This window comes from Aulonocara stuartgranti, assembly GCF_965226115.1.
Source record: "Aulonocara stuartgranti genome assembly, chromosome: 7".
In the NCBI taxonomy this organism is placed as follows: Eukaryota; Metazoa; Chordata; class Actinopteri; order Cichliformes; family Cichlidae; genus Aulonocara; species Aulonocara stuartgranti.
Window position 1 is genome coordinate 11245998 of NC_138945.1, and position 21242 is coordinate 11267239.

Genomic DNA, 21242 nt, shown 5'->3' on the forward strand with positions numbered 1-21242 from the left:
TCAGTTAGAATATTTTTATTACATTTAGTAGAGAATTTATCAAAACAAAATTAGCAATGTTCAGTGTTATTTACAATAAAAACAGACACACAAGATTAAAAACCAACTTGAAGTACACAGATTAAGGCATTAACATCTCATTTGCTAGTGTCTCCTTTAATGAACCGCACAGAAAGTGATACAAAAATAAATTTAAAACAATTCAAGTTTTTCTATAGAAAGGGCTCTATAACAAAACAATAGAGATAGAAACAGGAATTGAGAACAACATCAATCACAGCACAAAAAATTCACGGATACAAAACATGCAAATGCAATACAGCATAGGTAATACAATGGTAATACAGGTCCCATCTAGAAATTATCATATATATATCTATATATATCTATATATATCTATATATCTATAAATATATATATATATATATATATATATATATATATATATATATGCCTCTCCTGTGCTTTAACTCAGTAAAACTAAGGATGCTTTGCCAAATTTTGCAAACCATGCTCCTTTTTTTCCAAATACTAATTGACGCATTAAAGCAACATCATCATATCAATCATATCAATCAGAATCCCATATTCTTACAATAATGTTCATACAGTATATTCAGGGTAATAATGATCTGATCCTCTGTTGAATTTGGTTTGCTCACTTACAAAGAAATGAACAGTCTCTAATTTTTATTGTAGTTGCATTTTAATGGAGAAACAGAATATCAATCAAAAATCCAGACAACTCCATTACTTAAAAGTTATAAATTGAATAGCATATCATTTAGTGGAATAGGTAAATGATCCCCTATAACCTACAGCCAGAATTCTGGCCTCCACAGATTGGTTATGTGCCCATGTAGCACAAAGACTATATTCAGTCTATCAAACATTACAATTTCTGATCTCAAAGCCTTCAGGAAAAGCTTTGTGAGAAAGCTGCTGGTGTGATGGAATAAAAATATAAAACGACTATCAGTCATTCTCGGTCTCCATGTAAGATCTTGCCTTAATAGGTAAGGATGATCATGACCCAAGACTACGATCTGAAGGCAGTTGGGACCACAGTCGCCAAGAACACCATTGATAACACTCTAAACTGTAATGGATTAAAATATTGCTGAGCCCACACGACCCCCCTGGTCAAGAAAGCACATGTGCAGTTTGCACACTTCTAAATGATTCTGGGAACAGTCAGGTGAAAGTGGGGTGGCTGTAGCTCAGGAGGTAGAGCAGGTCAGCTACTAATTGGAAGGCTGGTGGTTTCATCCCTTGCTGCCCCAGTCTGCATGCTAAGTATCCTAACCCTAACCCCAAGCTCATATTAATGTGTGTGAATGCTTAGATAGAAAGCACTTAAAGCATAGAAGACAGTGCTTGTGTGAATGTGGCTTGTTGTATTATGCACTTTGAGTGCTCTAGGAAAGTAGAAAAGTGCTATATAAGAATCAGTCCAAGTCCAGTGGTCATATAGAACTAAAATTGAGCGTTTCAGGGAAGAAAGATGTTGACCCAAAGAATACCATCCCCACAGTCAAGCACGCAGCTGGAAACATTATGCTTTAAGGCTGTTTTTTTTTTGCTAAGGTTACAGCATGACTTCACTGCATTAAGGAACCAATTGGCAGGCCATGTACTGTAAAATGTTGAACAAGAACATCCTTTCCCAAGCCAGAACACTGAAGGATCGTGGATGGGTCTTCCAGCATGACAAATACCCCAAACATATAGCCAAGACAACAAAGAAGTGGCTAAAAAAAGAAGCATATTAAGGTCAGGAAGTGGCCTAGCCAGTTTTCAGATGTCAGTCCTATAGAAAATCAGTGAAGGCAGCTAAAGCTTCAAGTTTCCAAAAACCTAAAGGATTTAGAAAATTTCTGGGCCATAATCACTCCTGAGATGTTTGTGTGGCGGGGTGTTGTCTTTGGCTCTGCCGTAGAGGAGGGATGGTGCAGCGGGGTAAGGGTGTAGAGTCAGGGGAGGCTGGCAGACACAGCAAGGACCTATCATCATAATCATGCATCCACTTTTTCTGCAGTAGCTGAGGAGAGCAGTAGCAAGAAGAGCGAGGGCAAGAAGCACTGCCAAGTGACCAGAAGCTGGAAAGCTGCTCACGCAAGCACAAGATTACAATGCACATTGTAAATGAAGACTCTGTAATTACACTGCCAAGTGTGGGTCACACTTGCTACAATGCACAAACCTGGTGACAACTACAAAAAACATCTCACAACTACATCTACCAATAAGGGCTTCTTTACCAAGTACTAAGTCATGTTTTGCCTGAGGATCAAATACTTATTTCACTCAAACCATAATTTTCATGTTTTTTGGATTTTGGTTGATATTTTTCTCTGTCCATTAAAATGAAATTACTACTACTACAGTTCATTTGTTTTTTAAGTTAGTAAACTTACACATTTAGCAGGGGCTCAAACAATGACTTCCTCCACTATATGTATGTATATATGCACCCTATCTCCTCCTTAAAGGATGGGCCAATCTGAATGAAAAATGTCACAAAGAGCAATTATTTTAGCATTTATTTATTCTAAATGTAAATTATTTTGATATTTCTAAACAGGACGTTCATTTCATTATCCCCCTTCGAATGCAATGTTACATCTTCCGTTTGCATTTCTTTCACTTATCACTTTTTATGTATATTGCCCTTAAGTTAATGGTCACTAAAAATTGTACCTGCGATGGAATTGGAATGACGGAACTGAAAAAGCACCACAGTCCTTGCAAAAAACACACATAAAGTGGGTTTTTGCCAGTAGAAGTAATTTTTAATACTGCAAGGCATAGACATTAAGATGGACAACATCACAGCTCCCTATTCTTGTTAGCATAGAGGATATGAGCCTGACTAAAACATATTTTATCAATTGTAGCAAATATGTAGTCAAATTGACTTTTACGCATCACTGTGATATTTTGTCACTGTTTAGTTGCTTGATTCTAAAAAAAGGTATCTGATGACTGAAAGTGACAGGTAGCTCCTTTGAACAAATAAGTAATGTAGACATGTTTTAGCATCTGTTTAGATATTGTACATAAAAACATTGGAGGACTTTTTAACATTTTTTAATAGTTTCTCTTATGGCTGACACAGCATTTTAGATATACAACAATAAACTACTGTTATCAAGTGAGCTACCATTTGGGTCAGGCACAAGTTGTGGCTACAATACTATGGTAATGTCATGCTAGTTACACTCAAAGACATGGGCTAAAAAGGCAGGAAGTGATAATGGGTATTCCATCCATCTTTATATGCTTTCTATAACAGAAAGTTATAGTCTGATGTGGCCATTTGATTATCTATTGAGCCCTAAGCACCCAGTTAAGATGCAATTAATTCCCTATAAAATGCACACAAATTGTCACTGAAAAGTCATGACAGTTGAGTTCAGATTGCTTGTTGTTCTTTTTTGCGTTCCAATACTATGGTTCAAAATACAGGTATGTATTTTGTGAAATACACCCTTTCTTGCCAAGAGCAGTGTTGCAGAGTAATGGAATACATGTACCGGCGTTATGTATTTAAAATACAAAATATGAGTAACTGTATTCCATTACAGTTACTGTTTAAAAAAGTGATAATAAGAATACAGTTACTGTGTTGAAATAAATGGATTACACTGCAGTCATTTCCTGTTTCACAGGCTGTCCCGTCTCTAATTTTGGCAATTCCCCGCAAACCCAAACCTGGAAACCCAAACAAAACGCAAAATACAAGTCTCTAATGTAAGCGTCCTGTTAATGTTGGTGGCGTCAGTTACACAATGGACCTGGAACAAGCACAACAGAGTCAGCAGTGCGTGGAAAGGAATGTATTTCTTACTTGGAGATTCTGACAACACTTCATATTTGCCAGCAACCAAGCTGCTGAGAGCAATAGTAATAGCACAGTCTGCTCATTTCCAGATTCTCATTTTTATTCTTCAATCATAATAGATTATACTATTTCTTTTATGCTGGGTGTAGGTGCAGGCACTAAGTTTATCCTCTGTCTGAAGAACAGCCAACTTTCTTTAGATTTGCTGCTCCTTGCAAACAGGTTTGAACACCATATGGGTTGGGAGACTAGAGCTGTGTGCCTGAGATGACCTTATTGGAGATATCTGTACTCACTGAGATAATAAAGAGCTAAGAGTAGAAAAAAGCTGTGTGAAACTGTACAATGTGAAGCCAGAGGTTTTACTTGTAAATAAAAATTACTTGTAAATACACTGGCATCAGTGTATTTACTTTAAACACTTTAAACATGTTTAATATGAAAATCCAATATTTTAACACTAATGCGTCTACATATGCATATATATATAATGAGCATAGTACACCCTCTTTAATATCCACAGACTGTACAGATCCTCATTTTGGGGGGTTATTTTTATCTCCATTTGCTGAGAGTAACAATGCTCAATTCATTCCCCCTTGTACCTCAACATGGTGATGTTACACAGCACAAATTCTACAAGCCACAAAATATGTGTTTCAAACATCATTCTTGAGGTAATCGTTAGTAACACACTGGAAAGTATTTGAAATGCTGGTTAAAAGCACAGAATTGGCTCTTCTAAAGGTTTTTTTTTACAAGCCTCACTTTTAACATCAAGACAAAACAGCAGACTTTACCCGACTTGTGCACGCAGCATGATTACTGTGTATGTTATCCAGGCAGTTGGTAGCTTTTGCAACGGCACATCTGTGGTATTGTCTCTCACTGCATGTCTACTCAAAATGCTTCTTGAGCTAGCATACTACATCTTCACTTCGAGTAGTACTCTGGACAGCTAACAGTCACTGTAAAGTTAAGGTGATACACTGGACTGGGAGATACTTAGAGAGCACGAATTTATTTTGATAAATTACCCCATAAAAAGGTTTACTTACACAACACCAAATTGTAAGCAACTAATTAATTAAAGATGCAACAATGGCTTGGCCAGGGACCATCTACTTGGAACAGCCTTACGCTATTCAGAGCTCAGAGCCAACCAGAAGCTGCTCTGAAAAAAAAAAACAGTTACAAGAAAAATTATGAAAATTAAAAAAAATGTTAAAGAAAGAGAGGTCAACATAATTTTATCTGGTAAATTTATAAACATACTGGAAATAATGCAACTACCTGATATTTGTTTTGTTATATAAATCCACCTGCTTACTTTTGGTAAGTTAAGATATGTCAGATAACAGTGGGTATATACCAACTCATTTCTGTTAATTATTTGTACCTCTTTTCACTGTTTAAAAAAGAGAAGATCCTGTTATTTAATGCAATTTGGGGGATTTAGGAAGTTTAATTATTTCTTTTAGTATGAAAATAATATTTTACTTTGAGAAAAGTTGAAAAGTTTGTTTGTATATGCTGTAAGTTATAGTTTTTAGAAAAAAAAATCTGAATCAGCAAAAAAAGGAACTTGGAAGCAAACAACCAAATTGCAATTGGTGCATTTGCTTTTGTGTTCACAAACAAATAATTACATTATATATGCTGTAATTACGCTGGAATTCTATAAGCTACATAACTTTGCTGGATTAGACCCGGGTTATAGGGCACTTCACAAATGTAAAAGTGACTGGAACCACGGGGGAAAAAATCACAAAGAACATTTTTGGGGGTTGATATAACTTATTTACGCTCTATATTAACTAGAAAATACAACAAGGAACGTGTCTGCTTAGGGTCAGTTGTGATCAGTTTTTAATTACTGACACTCCTGAATCATAACAGTGACCCGTGTATTTTATCCATAAGATTCGGGCTAAAGTTGTGGAACATTTAAAGAAATTACTTTCAACATGATGAGGGAATACATTAAATTGATATGGAGTATCACACAGGGCCTAATGTTGCTGTCACACAAACATTTAAATTTCCTAGCACAAACAATTTTCTTCTGCCAATTTTCATCATGTTTTTTTAACAGGCTGAGGTTTATTTTAATATACGATTCTATTCTACTTTTACATATTATAATTTTTGATCATAGTAAAATACCTTTCCTTTCTGCAAAGGACCTCATAACTTCATTAACCACTTTAAAACATCTGCCAGTTTAATTTCAGGCATGAAGTGGATTCACAAATCTTTAAGACTTGCAAATCTATACAACTATTTTAAACAACAATGCCTGTTTGAATTTTAGGCTTAATGATTTGATTTTTGTAATATCACTCGCACCTTTCACTTTTCTTATCTATTTAAAAATATATTTTGTAATGCAGTTACAGCCACATAATGTTAATTCCAAATAGACAGACAAGAACATGGAGTCTGTTTTAAAATTCTTATCTTCACATAACTTTAAAGCCAAGTACCTTTGTGTTACCTTTGTGTAAATTCCCTCTCATTTTAACAACTGAGAGGGAATTTACACAAAACATTATAAACCTAACGTTTCTGGACTACCAGGACCAATAAACAGCATTATAAACCTTGTGATCTGAGTAGTTCAGTGTATAGTTCAGTGTGTGGTTGGTTAGCTCAAACTAAGCAGCTGAAGTTTTTTGATATTGTTACTTCTCTCTGGGTTGAGGCAGTTTTGTTTATTTCATTTTGTTGTAATCATTAAAATACTGATATAAAACCATTCTTGAACACATACTTTCTCTTGCTAGAAAGTCAGACAACACTCAGAAAGTATGTCAAGACAACAGTAAACTCACATCTGCAACCTTGGCACAACTCATATGTGGAACTATTTCTCTACAAAGACTAGATAACAAAAAAGATTAACATCCTATTCAATATCACAGTGTCTGCTGGGGTTATTTTGTGACTCTTTGCTGGGTTCAGACCCCAGATATGTTAATCAGGTTGGCGATAACCTGCCTCAGGTTGACTATTTTCTTCTGAAATTTAAAAAAGTCAGACAGGAATCTCTGTTAGACGTGTTCTCTACAAGCTTGACTAAAAAGAAAAACAATGGATATGAGTTCGAAACTGCAGAAGCGTCCAAAAACATGTGTAGATGAATCCTGTAAAAGCTTTTGGCATAAATTTTGTGGACATCTGTGGCTGGCAAGATAACTGCAAACATGGTACCATGAATAAACATGTTAGCACTTGTCAACCATAAGAATGATTGTTTCTAGTCCTTTATACTTTTAACGTAGGTGTTTTCCCCTTGTCAGCCATAATTGTGCAAAAATTGTTTACCGAGCATCGAAACTAGATCTCAGATCAATAAATAGAAGCTAAGTTAAGGCTACGTCCACACTAATGTGTTTTCTTTTGAAAACGCATAGTTTTCTCTCCCGTCCACACTGAGATGGCATTTTCCCCAAGGAAAAACGCAGCGTTTTGAAAACGCTCTCGAAAATGCATATATTTCAAAACGGAGCTGTCCCGTCGCAGTGTGCACACTCGAAAACGCAGACTTTCTAAAACGATGATGCATTTTTGTCCTGTGATGCATTCATGTGACCAATTAAACAAAGATAGTGGAGGGCATTATACAGCAGTTGTTTTGATTGCTCTCAATTTTGACAGCCCTAAAAAAGATTAATATCAGTTTGTACATGCTCCAGATAGCTTTTCGTCAAATTCTTTAATTCTCACCCACTTTTGCGCATGCGCAGGACTGGAACGTAAGCGTTTTTGGCCGTTTCAATGTGGACGCACATTTCAGACGAAAACGCCGTTTTCAAATCTATCCGGGCTAGTGTGGACATAGCCTAAATTAACATAATTCAGAGGTTACACACCAAACTCCTGTTTCACATCTGACTCAAACCCCGTGCAGCAGTTTCCTCAATTTTGGACTCGCAGTCAACTTTTGAATCCTATACGTCAAAGGTAAGGTTTTACTACTTAACTTACATAGGTCAACTGATGTTGCTGTAAAATTTCTACCATTATGTGCGTGAATGAATCTGAAAGGCAGAGGTCAGTTACAAATTGAAAAAAACACTTTGAAGGAAATAGTGGAATTATTAATAAAAGTTTCTAATTTTTTAGAATCTTAATGTACCAGTAAACTTTGATCTTAAGGAATATAAAATTATTTGGTGCTGCTGTTTCAGAGTCTACAGAACTACAAAGATTAAACAAACTGAGCAAATTGACTATGAAAATAATGGCATCACTTGATCTGTGGTATCACTGGCTACCATTCAGAGATGCAAAGTCAGAAATTCACAGGTTGCTCCTAGTTTGGTCCCAGAATATCTCCCAGTGTAATGGGCTGCTACCTCAGGTGGAGTGTGTCTTGACAGTATTTTCAGCTCTATGGTGATGTCTTTCGGCTCTCTCTCAGGATGCTGTCCAGGCCATTCAGCTGGCGGAGGAAACCTCGGTTAGGGATGACACCTCTGTGGTCTTTTACTGTCTTGATGGCCTCCACAAGCGTCAGATTTTGTCTGATCATCAAGTAGGCTAGCACCAGAGTAGCTGAGCGGCTCACTCCCACAGTACAGTGGACCAGAACCTTACCTGCACATACCAAAAAACATAATCACAAGTCCACGCAAATTAAACAACCTGCATAGAACTCAGTAGCCATGCACACAAAGAACCCAGCACATACACAAAACTGTTTGCTTTGTATCCACTGTGGCAGAAACATCAGCGTTGTTTTAAAATGCATTTTTTTACTATTTGAAAAATGAAGTTTGTCAACAGTTATTGTTTGCTGTGTAGCAGTGGAAATATCAACAACTGCCACTGGATTACATGAATCTTTAAAACTGGAGGATTCTAAGGCGAGCTCTGAAGCCTCAGCACTCCTGTTCCATTAGTCTTGTACAATATCAATATCTTGTACAAACAAACAAACAAACATAACGAGGCTCAGGAAAGTAAGTGTGCATTGTGATCCAGCAATTATAACTTTGGCCAAAATACAGACATTTCATTCGCCAATAAAAAGTTGCTCAGCCTTCAGCAACACATGTAACTGCACGTATCATGACTGGATGAGTTTCAGGTTTTGCATTTTTTTCTGTATTAGAGTGAAGCCAGTGATAAATCAATACATCCACCCATGTACAGTGGAAATTACAGCTATAGTTAAAATGGCAAACTTAACTTTCAAAAAGTCAACAAATCCTGAAGACAACAAATTATTGATGTGCAGCACACATATCAAATCTTTCATAGTGATTTTGTAATTTATTCAAACTATAAACAGGCAAAATAAATAATAAGTTATGGTGTGTTTTAGCTACAGTGAATTTGTTCCAGCTCGGGTGGAGACTTTAATGAGTAAATACTTTTATAGAGATTCAAGTAGATTTTATTGCAGCACATTTATACTTTTATTTCAGTAAAATGTTACTTTTACTGAATATACATACACTATTGTATTACTTTTATATAAGTAGCAGATTTAGGACACTTCTTCCAAAGCTGTAAAATGCTGATAATCAGCATTTGATCAGAGCATTTGTTCACTGTTTATCAAAACAGTGAAGAATACTTTACTAGTAAACACAGATCTAAGTACCACCAGATTTACATAAGATGATTTACGTAAAATGATAGAAACAACCTGAACTGTTCAGATCAGACAAATGAGCTACTTATTGTTGTCATATATTGTAAAAAGACAGTCTGTCACATACTCCTCTCTGTCCACTGCTCAGCGGACGTGTAACTTTATCTAGATGACCTATAATACTGGAACCTGAACCCGCAGTGAGTGGAACTCTGCAGCCAGAGGTGTACAGCTGTGTTTCACTGAGTGACCATTTGGCAGCAACATAAGCACTGGAGAGGCTTCCAAATTTAGTTTCCAAATTGTACACAAATACAGTTCAAAACAACGCTGATCATGGCGCCACCTTGCTTTAATGCAGTAACCTGAAATGTCCATTAAAAGTGACCAATCACATTAGAACCCCTCTTCCTTTGGGCTCTGCTCCAAACAGTCAAAATTCAGTTCATTTGCAGGAGCAAGAGTGAGAGTGTGAATCAAAGTTCTGCATGCACAGGTTGTTGAATTTATGCAGAGGAATTTAATTCTAGATTACGTTTTTTCCTGCGTGGAATTTTTGACATAAATAATTCCATAAGATTACAAAATGTTAGGTCAAAATGTTTTGCTTAAAATGGTCAGTTTGTTCTGCAATTGGAATTCCCACCATCTCTGGCTCCAAAAACAACATGCCAGTGGCCACAAAACTAACATTACGCCAGATTCCAGAAATCAATGGATGATGTCACAAACTTCCATTATTTTTATACAGTCTGCAAAAGAGACATACATAACCAGAGTGTGAGCTTGTGGATGTTTGTTTATATTACAATCTTCAGCGTGGTTTTAGGATAGCTGTGCCCCTGATCACTGCTATTAAACACAAATGGTTGCTCCCCTCATCCCAGTGCAAATTACTAGGATAAATTGATGATTTACAAAAGACTATTAGCTACCCTAAAAATATTTATACATATTTTATATAAATGAAAATAGTTTCATGTAATCAGTGTAAAGCAATATACTAAATATTTGTTCATACTTTAAAGAAAAAGCTAAATGACCAGTTAAGACAAGGGCTGTGCCCCAAATTCCTCTTTTCTTCTTCTTCTTCACTACATTAGACATTTGCATCATTATTTAGACCTGTTGAGCCACACAAGTCTAACTATATAACACAACATTTAAGTGTTTTTGAAGAAGCAACAGCATGTAGTGGGAAAATTTATAAACTAAAAACAGGGCCATTCAAATACAAATGGATGAATCTGCTAAAGCAAGGTTACATTAAGCGTTCCCAGTAGTTATATAAGACCTTTCCTAGATCAAAAAGAGATTCATTTAAAATGTAGAAGATACTACAGTCTGAAAATTTTTTAGGTCTTAGGTCTTTGGGCAAGACACTTCACCCGTTGCCTACTGGTTGTGGTCAGAGGGCCCGGTGGCGCCAGCCTCCCCTCTGTCAGTGCGCCCCAGGGTGGCTGTGGCTACAATGTAGCTTGCCATCACCAGTGTGTGAATGGGTGGATGACAGATTGTGTAAAGCGCTTTGGGGTCCTTAGGGACTAGAAAAGCGCTATACAAATACAGGCCATTTACCATGTACCATTTAGGTCAAAGAACAGTCTTAGGTCTTAAGTCTTAGGTCAAACAACAAATGTATTTGTTTACTCTAGTAATATAATAACTCATTTTTACTTAAAATTACTTTAGTCAATATCTATCCATCAGGCCATCAGGGTTATATGGGGTTCAGTCTTGCCCCGGGATCTTTTTTTGATATGCAGAACACAGAGCTTCTAACTGCTAGATGACCTGCTATTTGAAATGATAATTTTCCCTCATGTTATCAATTAATAATACATTTTTCATAGGCATCTTTCAAAAGAATCAAAGATACCTTGTAAGCAATTAAATAACAAAAAACACAGCATGCAAAAAATAACAATTGGAAGAGTGCATAGATTTAAAAGTTAATAGATCATAAAATTAAAATCAAACACAGTAGAACAGAGAATCTACCCACACAGACCCCCACACACCCAGACTCAGACAAACCTCCACTGGTGAGGGCTTTGTGAATGAACTCAGAAGCAGGATAGAAGTTAACACTCATGTCAAAAGTTGGTGAGTCATGAGCCTCAATGCCAAGATAGGTGATGTTCATCCCAGCATAATATTCGGCTCCCCCGCGCCACTTCGTCTGTGCACAGTTGAGGATATGTGTAATGCCAAGTTTGGCCAATTCTCGTCGATCTGATGCAATGTCCCTGCAGAGGAGAGAAGGTATTTCCAGCTCTAGCAGTTAAACTGTTTTCACTTGACTACATAACTTGTATGATTTATGCTGACATGTAACTCTTATGTGACTCCTAAGCTTATGAATGAGACAAACAGATACTGCTGGGTGATGGAGCTAGATATAGATGTTAGATAAATACGCTTGCTTTAGACTAAACAACTTTCAGCTTATATGGTGGAATGCCAGAATATTTACTTCATTAAAATTAGTTCTCATTGGGTGCTCATTACTGACTCGTAGTAATGGGTATTTTTATTTCTAAGTAATACGTTACTAAGAAATTAATACTTTAAGTATTTATTCACTGTTATTAAGACACTCTGAGTATTTACTTCTTCTGCCACCGTTTAGAGGTTAGAAACACTCACTGGTCTCCGATATAGAGTCGTGGCCACACTTCGTCTGCATGGTTGCAGGCCGTTTTGCCCGTGTAAAGGAGCCTTTCTAGCTCGGAGACGGTCAGGATCGGGGAGGAACGTTCAGAGTCTTTTCGGCTCGGAGACCTGGAGCTGCTCCGGGACCGAGAGAATCGAGACATGAACGCCATTAAATCTGTGAAAACAGAGATGAAAAGAACGGGTCTTTTATTATTATTATCATTATTATTATTATTAAAGAAATTCACACGCGCGTGCGTTCAGAATAAAACGAATAAAATTAAAATATAAACTGGTTGTGTGTTGTAATCCTTACGTTTATTATTTGAATATGACATTTTAATAACAAATGTACCTATAGCTTTATGTAAATAATTCGTAGCATGTTAGTTTACAGTTGCGGATACAAACAAAAGCATGCAGATCATGAATTTTACGTGTTTTTTAAAAACGCGAATACCATATTTGTATTTACCTGTGTTGTTTTATTCCGTGTCTCAGTTATGTGGGGCTAGGTGCTCTGCGGCCATGTTGACTAATTTATTTGTTATGGGAGGATAACTGTGTAGACGAGACAGCTGCTATTGCATTCAGTGGGCATCTTCACCGTCTTCTCAACAAGTCTTCATTGAGGTGCGTGACTCCGAGGACATAGCTCCCGTTTTAAAACGAAATTTAACGAAATTTAAAATAATGTGAGCTTACACAGTACAAAGAGCTTCTCCAGTTCTTCTCTGTGGCAATTTATAGTCGGTTGTGTTGAAATAAACGACTTTCAGCTGCTCCTTTAGTCACATTGGTCACAAGGGGTCGCCACAGCGAGTAAGTCTGCATATTTGATTTGGAAGATTTTTACACCGAGTTCTTGACACCATTGTGACTAAAGGAAGCAATTGAAGGTCGTTTATTTCCCGACGCAACCCCAAAAGGATTTGTGAGCACTCCTGGGATCGAAGAGGGATCTTTCAGTTTTTATGCGAATGTTGCTATTGCTAACTGAAATGATGGCTTTAATGGTATTATTTAACATTAATGGATTTTAGTCATTGTGGTGTTTGCTACCATCTGCTGGTCAAATTGGGGTAAAGCATTAAAAATGTCAAGGTAGGAAAAAATGAATAGCAGTCTTACCACAAGGTCCATCTGCTCTGGAACTTTCCATCACACCGCTGGAGTAGTGCGGTGTTGTTCTCCTTGTATAAAGAGTGATGGAAAATTCTGTCATAAAACTGATTACGTTTTAGTTTTTCTTTAGGAAGACCCATGTGCAGAAAATAATATATGTTATGAATTACAAATTACAATTAATAAAATTAGTTTTAAATCTGATTTAATAATAACTGGTTTAATAAATCATTTAAAAATATAATGAAGAAACGTTAGACCCACTTAAAAAAATCTAACCATAAAAAAATCTAAATTTGGGCTTTCTACGGAAAAAAAAATATAGGGAAAATGAAAATTTATTTGGAATGATTGTGTGAAATAGTACGATTTCTTTCCAGCATCAGACAATAACAACATAAATAACATTATCAGAGGCCTGTATTATGAAGCAATATTATGGTCTTGGTGAGGTTAGTTTTCATTATTGAGGTGGTTGCTTGCCAGGGTACATCACAATGGTAACTTGCGGTAGAGTATATAGAAAAGTATATAAACCTGAAAATAGTATTACTGGTCATAAACAATATTGAGTTGAAATTTAACGTAAAGATGAATATATCCAGATCATATGCCTATCTCATCCAATCTGAAGCACCGTCTTCTGCAACACTAACATACTAAAGGTCCTTCATGACATCCATGATGGTTTTCCTCTTTTCCTCCTGCCTGACAGCTCCATCCACAGCATCTTTTGTCCAGTAAGCTATATATTACCAGTAAATATATATTTAAATATATATTTAAATATATATATATATATATATATATATATATATATATATATATATATATATATATATATATATATATTTAAAAATATAATGAAGAAACGTTAAAAAAAAATATATATATATATATATATATAAATAACCTTGGTTATGTATTTGAAATATGCTTCAGTTTCTTTTTTAAGAGCAAGAAAACTCTGTTTAATATTTAAAAAGTACACTTTTTAGTTATAAAGTAGAGATTGACTACAAAATGTTCTTTCTTTTATTTCGGAGGCGCTTAAAAGCGACATGACGTCATAAACTTGCGACGCACGTGTGAGCTTGGTGAGAGACGAGCGATGGCTCATGAGAGGCTACAATTCCATGAAATGGGCTTAGACGACCGCCTGCTAAAGGTAACAAACTTCGAGGCTGTCGGGGGAACTGTGAATTTTCAGGTGGAGAATAAAATCCTCCGAGAAGTTTGAAAATCCGACAGTTACTTCGGGAGTCGGAACTGCTCGCTCGGTGGCAGAGTTAAGTTTTTATGCAAACATGAAGTTGTGCGTAGGTGAAATTACTAGACATGGAAAAATGCTGGATTACAGAAGTAATAGAAATCATGTCCGCTGTTTTCTAGTATAGACGCCGTTTCGCACTTTTATCAAAAGCTAATAACAGTTTGATTACCCTACATTGTTTTTGACTTTCTCCTGGTTGTAACTGCCTTCCTAGTATCCCGTTTATCATGTATGACAAAATCCGGTTATAACGATATTTACTTAAATGGGCATTCAGTTAACCCATAAATGATGATTTCGACATAAACATGCATACACAGACGCCACATTGAGGGAGGGGGCTCACCCGTTGCTGCGACCCGTCAGCGCGTCCGCCATATTGAATTTGTCCTTCTTTTTTAGCAGCGAAACTACAAAACTACTACAAAAATTATAGATCCGTGTTTCATTGTATGCAATAAAATTTTACGGTTAGAATGTAAAACAAAAAAGGGCTAGTTCCAATTTTTGTTTTGCAAATGTAAGGTGCACTACAAATTAAATGTGTTTATTATTATTCTTGTTGTTGTTGTTGTTGTTGTTAATAGACAGCTGTTCTCCCTCAGCTACAGAGAACAGCTGTCTGTTCTCTCCCTGTTCTCCTCTCCAGCTCTTGGCTGCTTCTGGCTTCTCTTCCTTCTAATCTTCCACACACAATTTGTCTTGGCCTATCGTCAAGGGTGGAAAGTGTCTATCCTGTCACCTCTCACTTTGCAGTGTGGGTTTCTTAGTCTCTCTTGACTTTGGACACTTCAACCATGGCATTTAACAGATATTTTATAAAATGTTGCTATTTTTGTTAACTTGCAAAATGAAAACACAATTTTGACTTAGAATCCCATGGACATATTTTATATATTTTAATCAAAAGGAAAAACTAAGAAAGGTGAAATGGGACATAAAATCCTACAGAAATAATAATAATAACTTTTATTTAAAAGCACCTTTCAAGACACTCAAGGACACTAAACAATAGAGTAAAACACATACCGGTAGTAGAACAATGACAAAATGAAGAACAAAAAAAACAAACGCATACACACAAGATAAAATAAATAAGGTTGGGCAGATGTACAAATTTTATGTGTAACAAGTTTATTCCTGGACCACTTCACTTCGACTGTCCGTCATTTTTGTTCAAAAGATTTCTTCACCAATATGCAAAGCATCTTGGGATAGGGTGGGCCTCGAAGGGGGCTGCATTTGGGGGAGCCAGCTCAGAGTCTTTGCTGTATGTGTGTGTGTGTGTAAACAAATTCCAGCTCCATGTTACACTGCTGCTGCTGTGTTGCTAGTCCTTTTGTTGAAATTTTTTTGCAGAGTTTGTTTGTTTTTGTGGACATGCTTGCTGCTTTTTCATTCATTTTCAGTCCAGCCCTGTACCTCCCTGTTTTCAGTGGGTTTTTTGTTTTGTTTTGGGGTTTGGTTTTTTTTGTGTGTGTGTGTGTGTGTGTGTGTGTGTGTGTGTGTTTTAAGCGCTTAAGTGTAGAAAAAGTGGTTGTGTGATTGAGTAAATGAGACATGTTGTATAAAGCACTCTGAGTGCTCAAGTAGATGAGAAAACTGCTCCATTTACATTTAGCATAGCAGTCAACATGGGTGAATGCTCTGCACCAAATATTAAACTGAGATTTGTCTGACATTTGTCTGTGTCACTATAATAATTTGTTTCACCTCTGGGTTTTTTTGTTTTTTATTCTTGACTCAGGCAGTCGCAGATCTGGGATGGTCAAAGCCCACTCTGATCCAAGAAAAGGTAATCCCTTTGGCTTTAGATGGAAAGGACCTTCTGGCTCGAGCCCGGACTGGGTCTGGGAAGACTGCCTCATATGGTATACCTGTCATACAGCGCATCCTGGCTTCCAAACAGGTGAGAAACAGCAATAATGTTTTTGGAAGCAGATTCAAATGCTGAGTTTACACACTGTAGGTTGATATTACTTTCATCTTAGATGATCTCTGCACCTTAGAGAATGTGACTATCCAGATTTGTTTTTTTGTTTTTTATTGTTTAGTGTATAAAATTGAAAAAACAAAATGGTGTTCCCATTGCTTAGGATGATGTTTTCTGTTCTCCAGACAATTTGTTTTACTCCAGAGTTGTTTATTCACTGTTTGTTGTTTCTCCTGTTAGACTGTGCGTGAGCAAGATGTGAGGGCTCTGATTGTGGTGCCAACCAAAGAACTGGGTCACCAAGTTCAGATTATGATGAGACAGTTAACAGCGTACTGCTCCAGGGACGTCCGAGTGGCCGACATCTCTAGCAAGGTTGATCTGTCAACACAGAGGTCAGCACATTTCTTTCAGTCAGAAAGCTGAAGCGGTCTGTTCAAATAAAGTCTGTGTGGGAGACACTGGTCCACGTGGTCTGAATAGTTTTTATTTATCGTTTAACTTCACGGAAAGAGTACTCCACAGAAAAAAAACACAGTGACCTCAATATTGCTGTCATCAGGTTACTTTTGTTCTCACTTTGGTTCTGATTAGTGCCAACATGTATGGAACACGTCAGAAGATGGGTGCAGCTGTGTGTGGCTACAGTAATCTCTAAAACATTGTGGAGGCCTCGCCATGCTTTAGAGCTGCATTTCAGCCAGTGGTGTTTGGGATCATGTCAATACTGATGGAATAATGAATACAGTAAAGTAGAATTTGATCTATCATGGTACAATGCTACTGTAACGTCTGTATTTGATTTCATGGTACGGTCATTTTTTTAGTATTTTATTTATTAATTAATTTCTTTTTTTTTTGTAAATCTGCAATCATTTTGCTAGTGAACAGTCCTCCTTGTTCTTTTGATTTTAATTGCTCTTACCCCTTCCTGTTTTATGCTTTGCTTGGGTTTATTGTTCTGTTGTGCATTTAGCAAGCTCAAAAGTCCCTGATTGTGTGATAAGAATCTAAAGACTTCAAGTGCCTGCATTTTTCCACAGTATTGCAGTTATATAATATTTTTAAATCCGCAAAGTGTAATTGTGGACTTCATAGATTAATAAAAAAGTCCGTGTTGTCAAATGAGGAGATGTATTTTAAATGATCACTTTTATGTGTGGACAGGCCCATTTTAATGGAGAAGCCGGATGTAGTTGTGGGGACGCCATCCCGTGTGCTTGCCCATCTCAACGCACAGAACCTGGTCCTGCGTTCTTCTCTTGAGATGCTGGTGGTAGACGAAGCCGACCTAATCTTCTCTTTTGGCTTTGAGTCTGACCTGAAGAACTTGTTGTGGTGAGAGTGTACAGATTTTCACCAGAGGGAACTCGCTTCATGCAAGCGTCTCCTGCTGCTGTTTGTTTTAAAATTTGCATTAGAAAGGTGGTGTTTTTGTTTGTTTTTAACGTCCGGGATTTAAATGAGAGATTCCCAGCCTGTTTTAGGTGAAAGTTGCATGAAACTTACATGTGTAATAGTGTTATAGGTTATAGCCTTCTTATGAATATGACACGAGCTAATAATGTTTTCAACTCATCCATTTTCCAAACTAATTTAAATGTAAGAGGCAAAGAAGAAAGAAGTCTCTTTTTTCACATCATAGTTTTCTTCTGTTCTTGTTCTTAAAATCTCAAACTTGGTAAAAAAAGAAATGAAGCAAAAATCTGTTTTAGATTGGAGCATCAGTCTTTTTCAAAGACCACCAAACATACTTTTCTTCCCTGCAGCCACAAGTTGCCTGTGTTTACATTTAGTTTGGCTTCAGTTGGGTTTAGGTTAGTTATTGTAGCCTTAATGTCAAATTTAACTGTTTTTTTTTATCTTTCTTTCTTTTCTTTTTTTTAAAACAGCCATTTACCAAATATCTACCAGTCTTTCCTGATGTCTGCTACATTTAATGAGGATGTCCAGAGCCTCAAGGAGCTGTTGCTGCACAATCCTGTAATGTCCCCTTAACACTCACTTGATCAAAGGTTTATTGTTTTCTATACAATTGAATGTTTAGATACATTATTAATAACATTTGAGTTACTTCCTGTCAAGTCAAATCAGCCCTGCCTTTCTCCTTCAGCCTCAGGTATCAACACAGATTTCTCCCAGAGACTCCCACTTACTGAATATATTTATTCAGTATTTATTATTAGATTTACTATTATTATATTTTTTCTTCCCTTAACCCCCAACCAGTAACAGCAAATGGCTATATAAATTTAACAGAACACAGTAATTGCACTTGGGTTGAGAACAAAAGAAAACAATCATACCGTTCATACCATAAATTTGTTTCTAACAAATTTATGGTATGAACGTGATTCAACCCAAATACTAGTAAGTTTGAGATACACACCTTCCCACCTGAGATGTGGCGGGGCATCATAGAAGCGAAGGTCAGTACAAGTTAGCAACTAGCCACCTGATTCGGACCAGAGTAAAAGAACTATAGTTGTGAAAACACTCTTAGCCTGCTATGTTTCTAATTAATACTGTACAGACTGAGACCAAGAGTTAATTTCACACAGTGTGAATTGATCATTGTTGTATTATCATTATCAGTGTTCTCTTCTGCATTGTGCAGTTAAAGACTTGCGCAAAGTAAATGAGTACAAAAAAACATAACTTTATTCTCTTGCGAAAACCTTAGTGAAGAATAAGAGTGAAGTTTAAGCTGCAGTCAGAGGTGATATGCAGGATGTGTTGATGTTTCTGGTTTTGTCTTGACCCACACATCCATTTTGGATATGGTGTTTTGTTAGGTGATACTGAAGCTTCAAGGATCCCAGCTCCCAGACAGCAGCCAGCTGCAGCAGTACAGCATCAAATGTGAGGAGGAGGACAAGTTTCTACTTGTGTACACACTGCTCAAGCTGTGCCTGGTTAAGGGGAAGACGTTATTGTTTGTGGGAACTGTGGACAGATGCTATAGACTCAAACTGTTTCTCGAACAGTTTGGCATTCCTGCCTGCGTCCTCAATTCTGAACTGCCGGTCCAGTCCAGGTGAGAGGAGAATTCACAGGACAGTGTTATATACATTTTCAGGTTTTTTTTCAACTTGGTTCTGTGTGGAAATATGAAGGTGTACAGTCACCTTATTCAGAGCACAACATTGGGCTATATACAGTGTAATTATTGAGTTTTCTCCTGATGTTGGACTGATGAACATGATGTTAAAAAGGCCAGAGTTCCTTTGTGACCATCTAGACTGTTGCAGTAAACTTTATTGGTCAATGACTCCCGTGAAGAGGGACAGTCAATTTCATTGATTTTATACGCAATGTGACAGTGCAGATGATTCTGTAATATTTCCTTAAATGATTAACATCAGAACCTGCATGAAACATGCGCTTTGAAGATCAGACTTTAGATCCCAAGATTGTGTAAAAAAAAATTAAAAGAATTGGGCTCAATAAGCATGCGAGTATCTGTGAGCACAGTAAAAGGAGTCCTTCAAATATTGCACTTTGCAGCCAATAGCTGCTCCAGCTCCACTAGCTTAGACTGCAGCTGATGGTCTTTGTTCTGCACCGTAGCCATGGGGAGCTCTGTGTAGCAGCACATATCCAGTTTTGAACTCGCCACATTGTAAAATGCCCTGCATGTTTTGAAGAAAAGTTAGTACTGCAGTCTAAGTTGGTGAAATTAAGGTAAATTTACCTGTGGGTTAGGGTTGGAACCTCTGTTGATAAATAGCTGGATGACTTAAAGAACAAAAACTACCGTAATCAATAATCAGTCTAGACAGCAAAGTAACAACAAAGGATCACGTTTCAAGGCACTATTGGAGAGGCTTGTGTAGTGTTACACAGAATAGTCTGTCCACAAATATAAGTATCATAGTTTTGAACTATTAATGCATCTGTTTTAAGATTTTTGTTTATTTGCTTGTTTTCTTTTTAAGCGTCTTGTTAATTTGGACCCGACACGGCACATGACACCCACAATAGTAAAAGTATACTGTAGCAGGCAGTCATCCAGTATGTATGGTGCATTATTGATTCCTTTCTCTTCCTCTCTGTGTTTGTGTTTTGTATCACTCTGTTGCAGGTGTCACATCATTGCCCAGTTTAATCAGGGGTTTTATGACTACATCATCGCCTCAGATGAGCAGAGTCTGACTGATACAGCCGCTGCACCACAGACGACTGCAGGGAAAGAGAAGAAAAAGGCCCAAAAGAAGGGAGGAAAGTAAGTCAGACTATTGATTAACACTCAAATAAAAAATATTAGAGAGATAATATTCTGAAGCAGCACAAGATGGGGAAAAATGCCATAAGGGGGAAAACTAATGTTAGTAGAATACATTTTATGTGATGTTTCAGTAACCAGTTGGACTTTCTCAACAGTGTAAAACTACAGTTTATATTCTTAAGTATAGACAACAGTGAAGTCTTTTGGTGCTGGTTACCAGAAATGGTGCCCAGGGTTCGTACGGGTGCTTGAAATGCTAGAAATTGCTTAAATTTTAACATTGCCCTTTCGTGGTTTGAAAAGTGCTTGAATTTTGGATGTGGTGCTTAAAACTGCTTGAAACTATAACTGTCTTTCATTCACCACAAATACCTATCTGATTGGATAGTTCTTTTTTTCTCCTTCACATATAGAAATTAAATGAGTCACAAAAGTCTAAAAGCAAAATTTCTCCGCCTGGGCTGCCTTGCCACTGTTCTCCATGCCTGTCTTACTGTACATGATGTTGTGAGTGCAAACACTTTAAAGGGGATAATTTAGGACTTTAACAATATTACAGACAGTAATATAGTCAAA

General features: G+C 36.9%; 2 protein-coding genes across 5 annotated transcripts in view; one reads left to right on the top strand and one right to left on the bottom strand.

The window, feature by feature from the left end:
* On the bottom strand, positions 1–15078 carry LOC309710888 (dual specificity protein phosphatase 26-like). 4 transcript variants are annotated; one of them, XM_082540735.1, is made up of 5 exons: positions 14852–15078; positions 13239–13300; positions 12099–12282; positions 11487–11698; positions 1–8446 (listed from the first exon to the last, which is right to left on the bottom strand). In XM_082540735.1, exons 1-5 carry the CDS (start codon positions 14881–14883, stop codon positions 8241–8243), a joined length of 696 nt encoding a protein of 231 aa, XP_082396861.1. In that variant the 5' UTR covers positions 14884–15078; the 3' UTR covers positions 1–8240. The 4 variants fall into 4 exon arrangements, with proteins under 4 accessions (XP_082396861.1, XP_082396862.1, XP_082396864.1 ...); XM_082540736.1 differs by lacking the exon at positions 14852–15078 and having other exon boundaries at positions 1–6864; positions 8206–8446; positions 13239–13853; XM_082540738.1 differs by lacking the exon at positions 13239–13300 and having other exon boundaries at positions 14852–14878.
* ddx56 (DEAD (Asp-Glu-Ala-Asp) box helicase 56) overlaps positions 12646–21242 on the top strand; it is a 17419-nt gene continuing 8822 nt past the window's right edge. Inside the window, exons 1-8 of the mRNA XM_082540734.1 lie at positions 12646–12740; positions 14279–14400; positions 16253–16414; positions 16679–16833; positions 17606–17776; positions 18331–18421; positions 19234–19475; positions 20523–20663. Of these exons, the coding sequence (XP_082396860.1) occupies positions 14344–14400; positions 16253–16414; positions 16679–16833; positions 17606–17776; positions 18331–18421; positions 19234–19475; positions 20523–20663 (1019 nt within the window). The 5' untranslated portion in view covers positions 12646–12740; positions 14279–14343. The remainder of the gene's footprint in view (positions 12741–14278; positions 14401–16252; positions 16415–16678; positions 16834–17605; positions 17777–18330; positions 18422–19233; positions 19476–20522; positions 20664–21242) is intronic.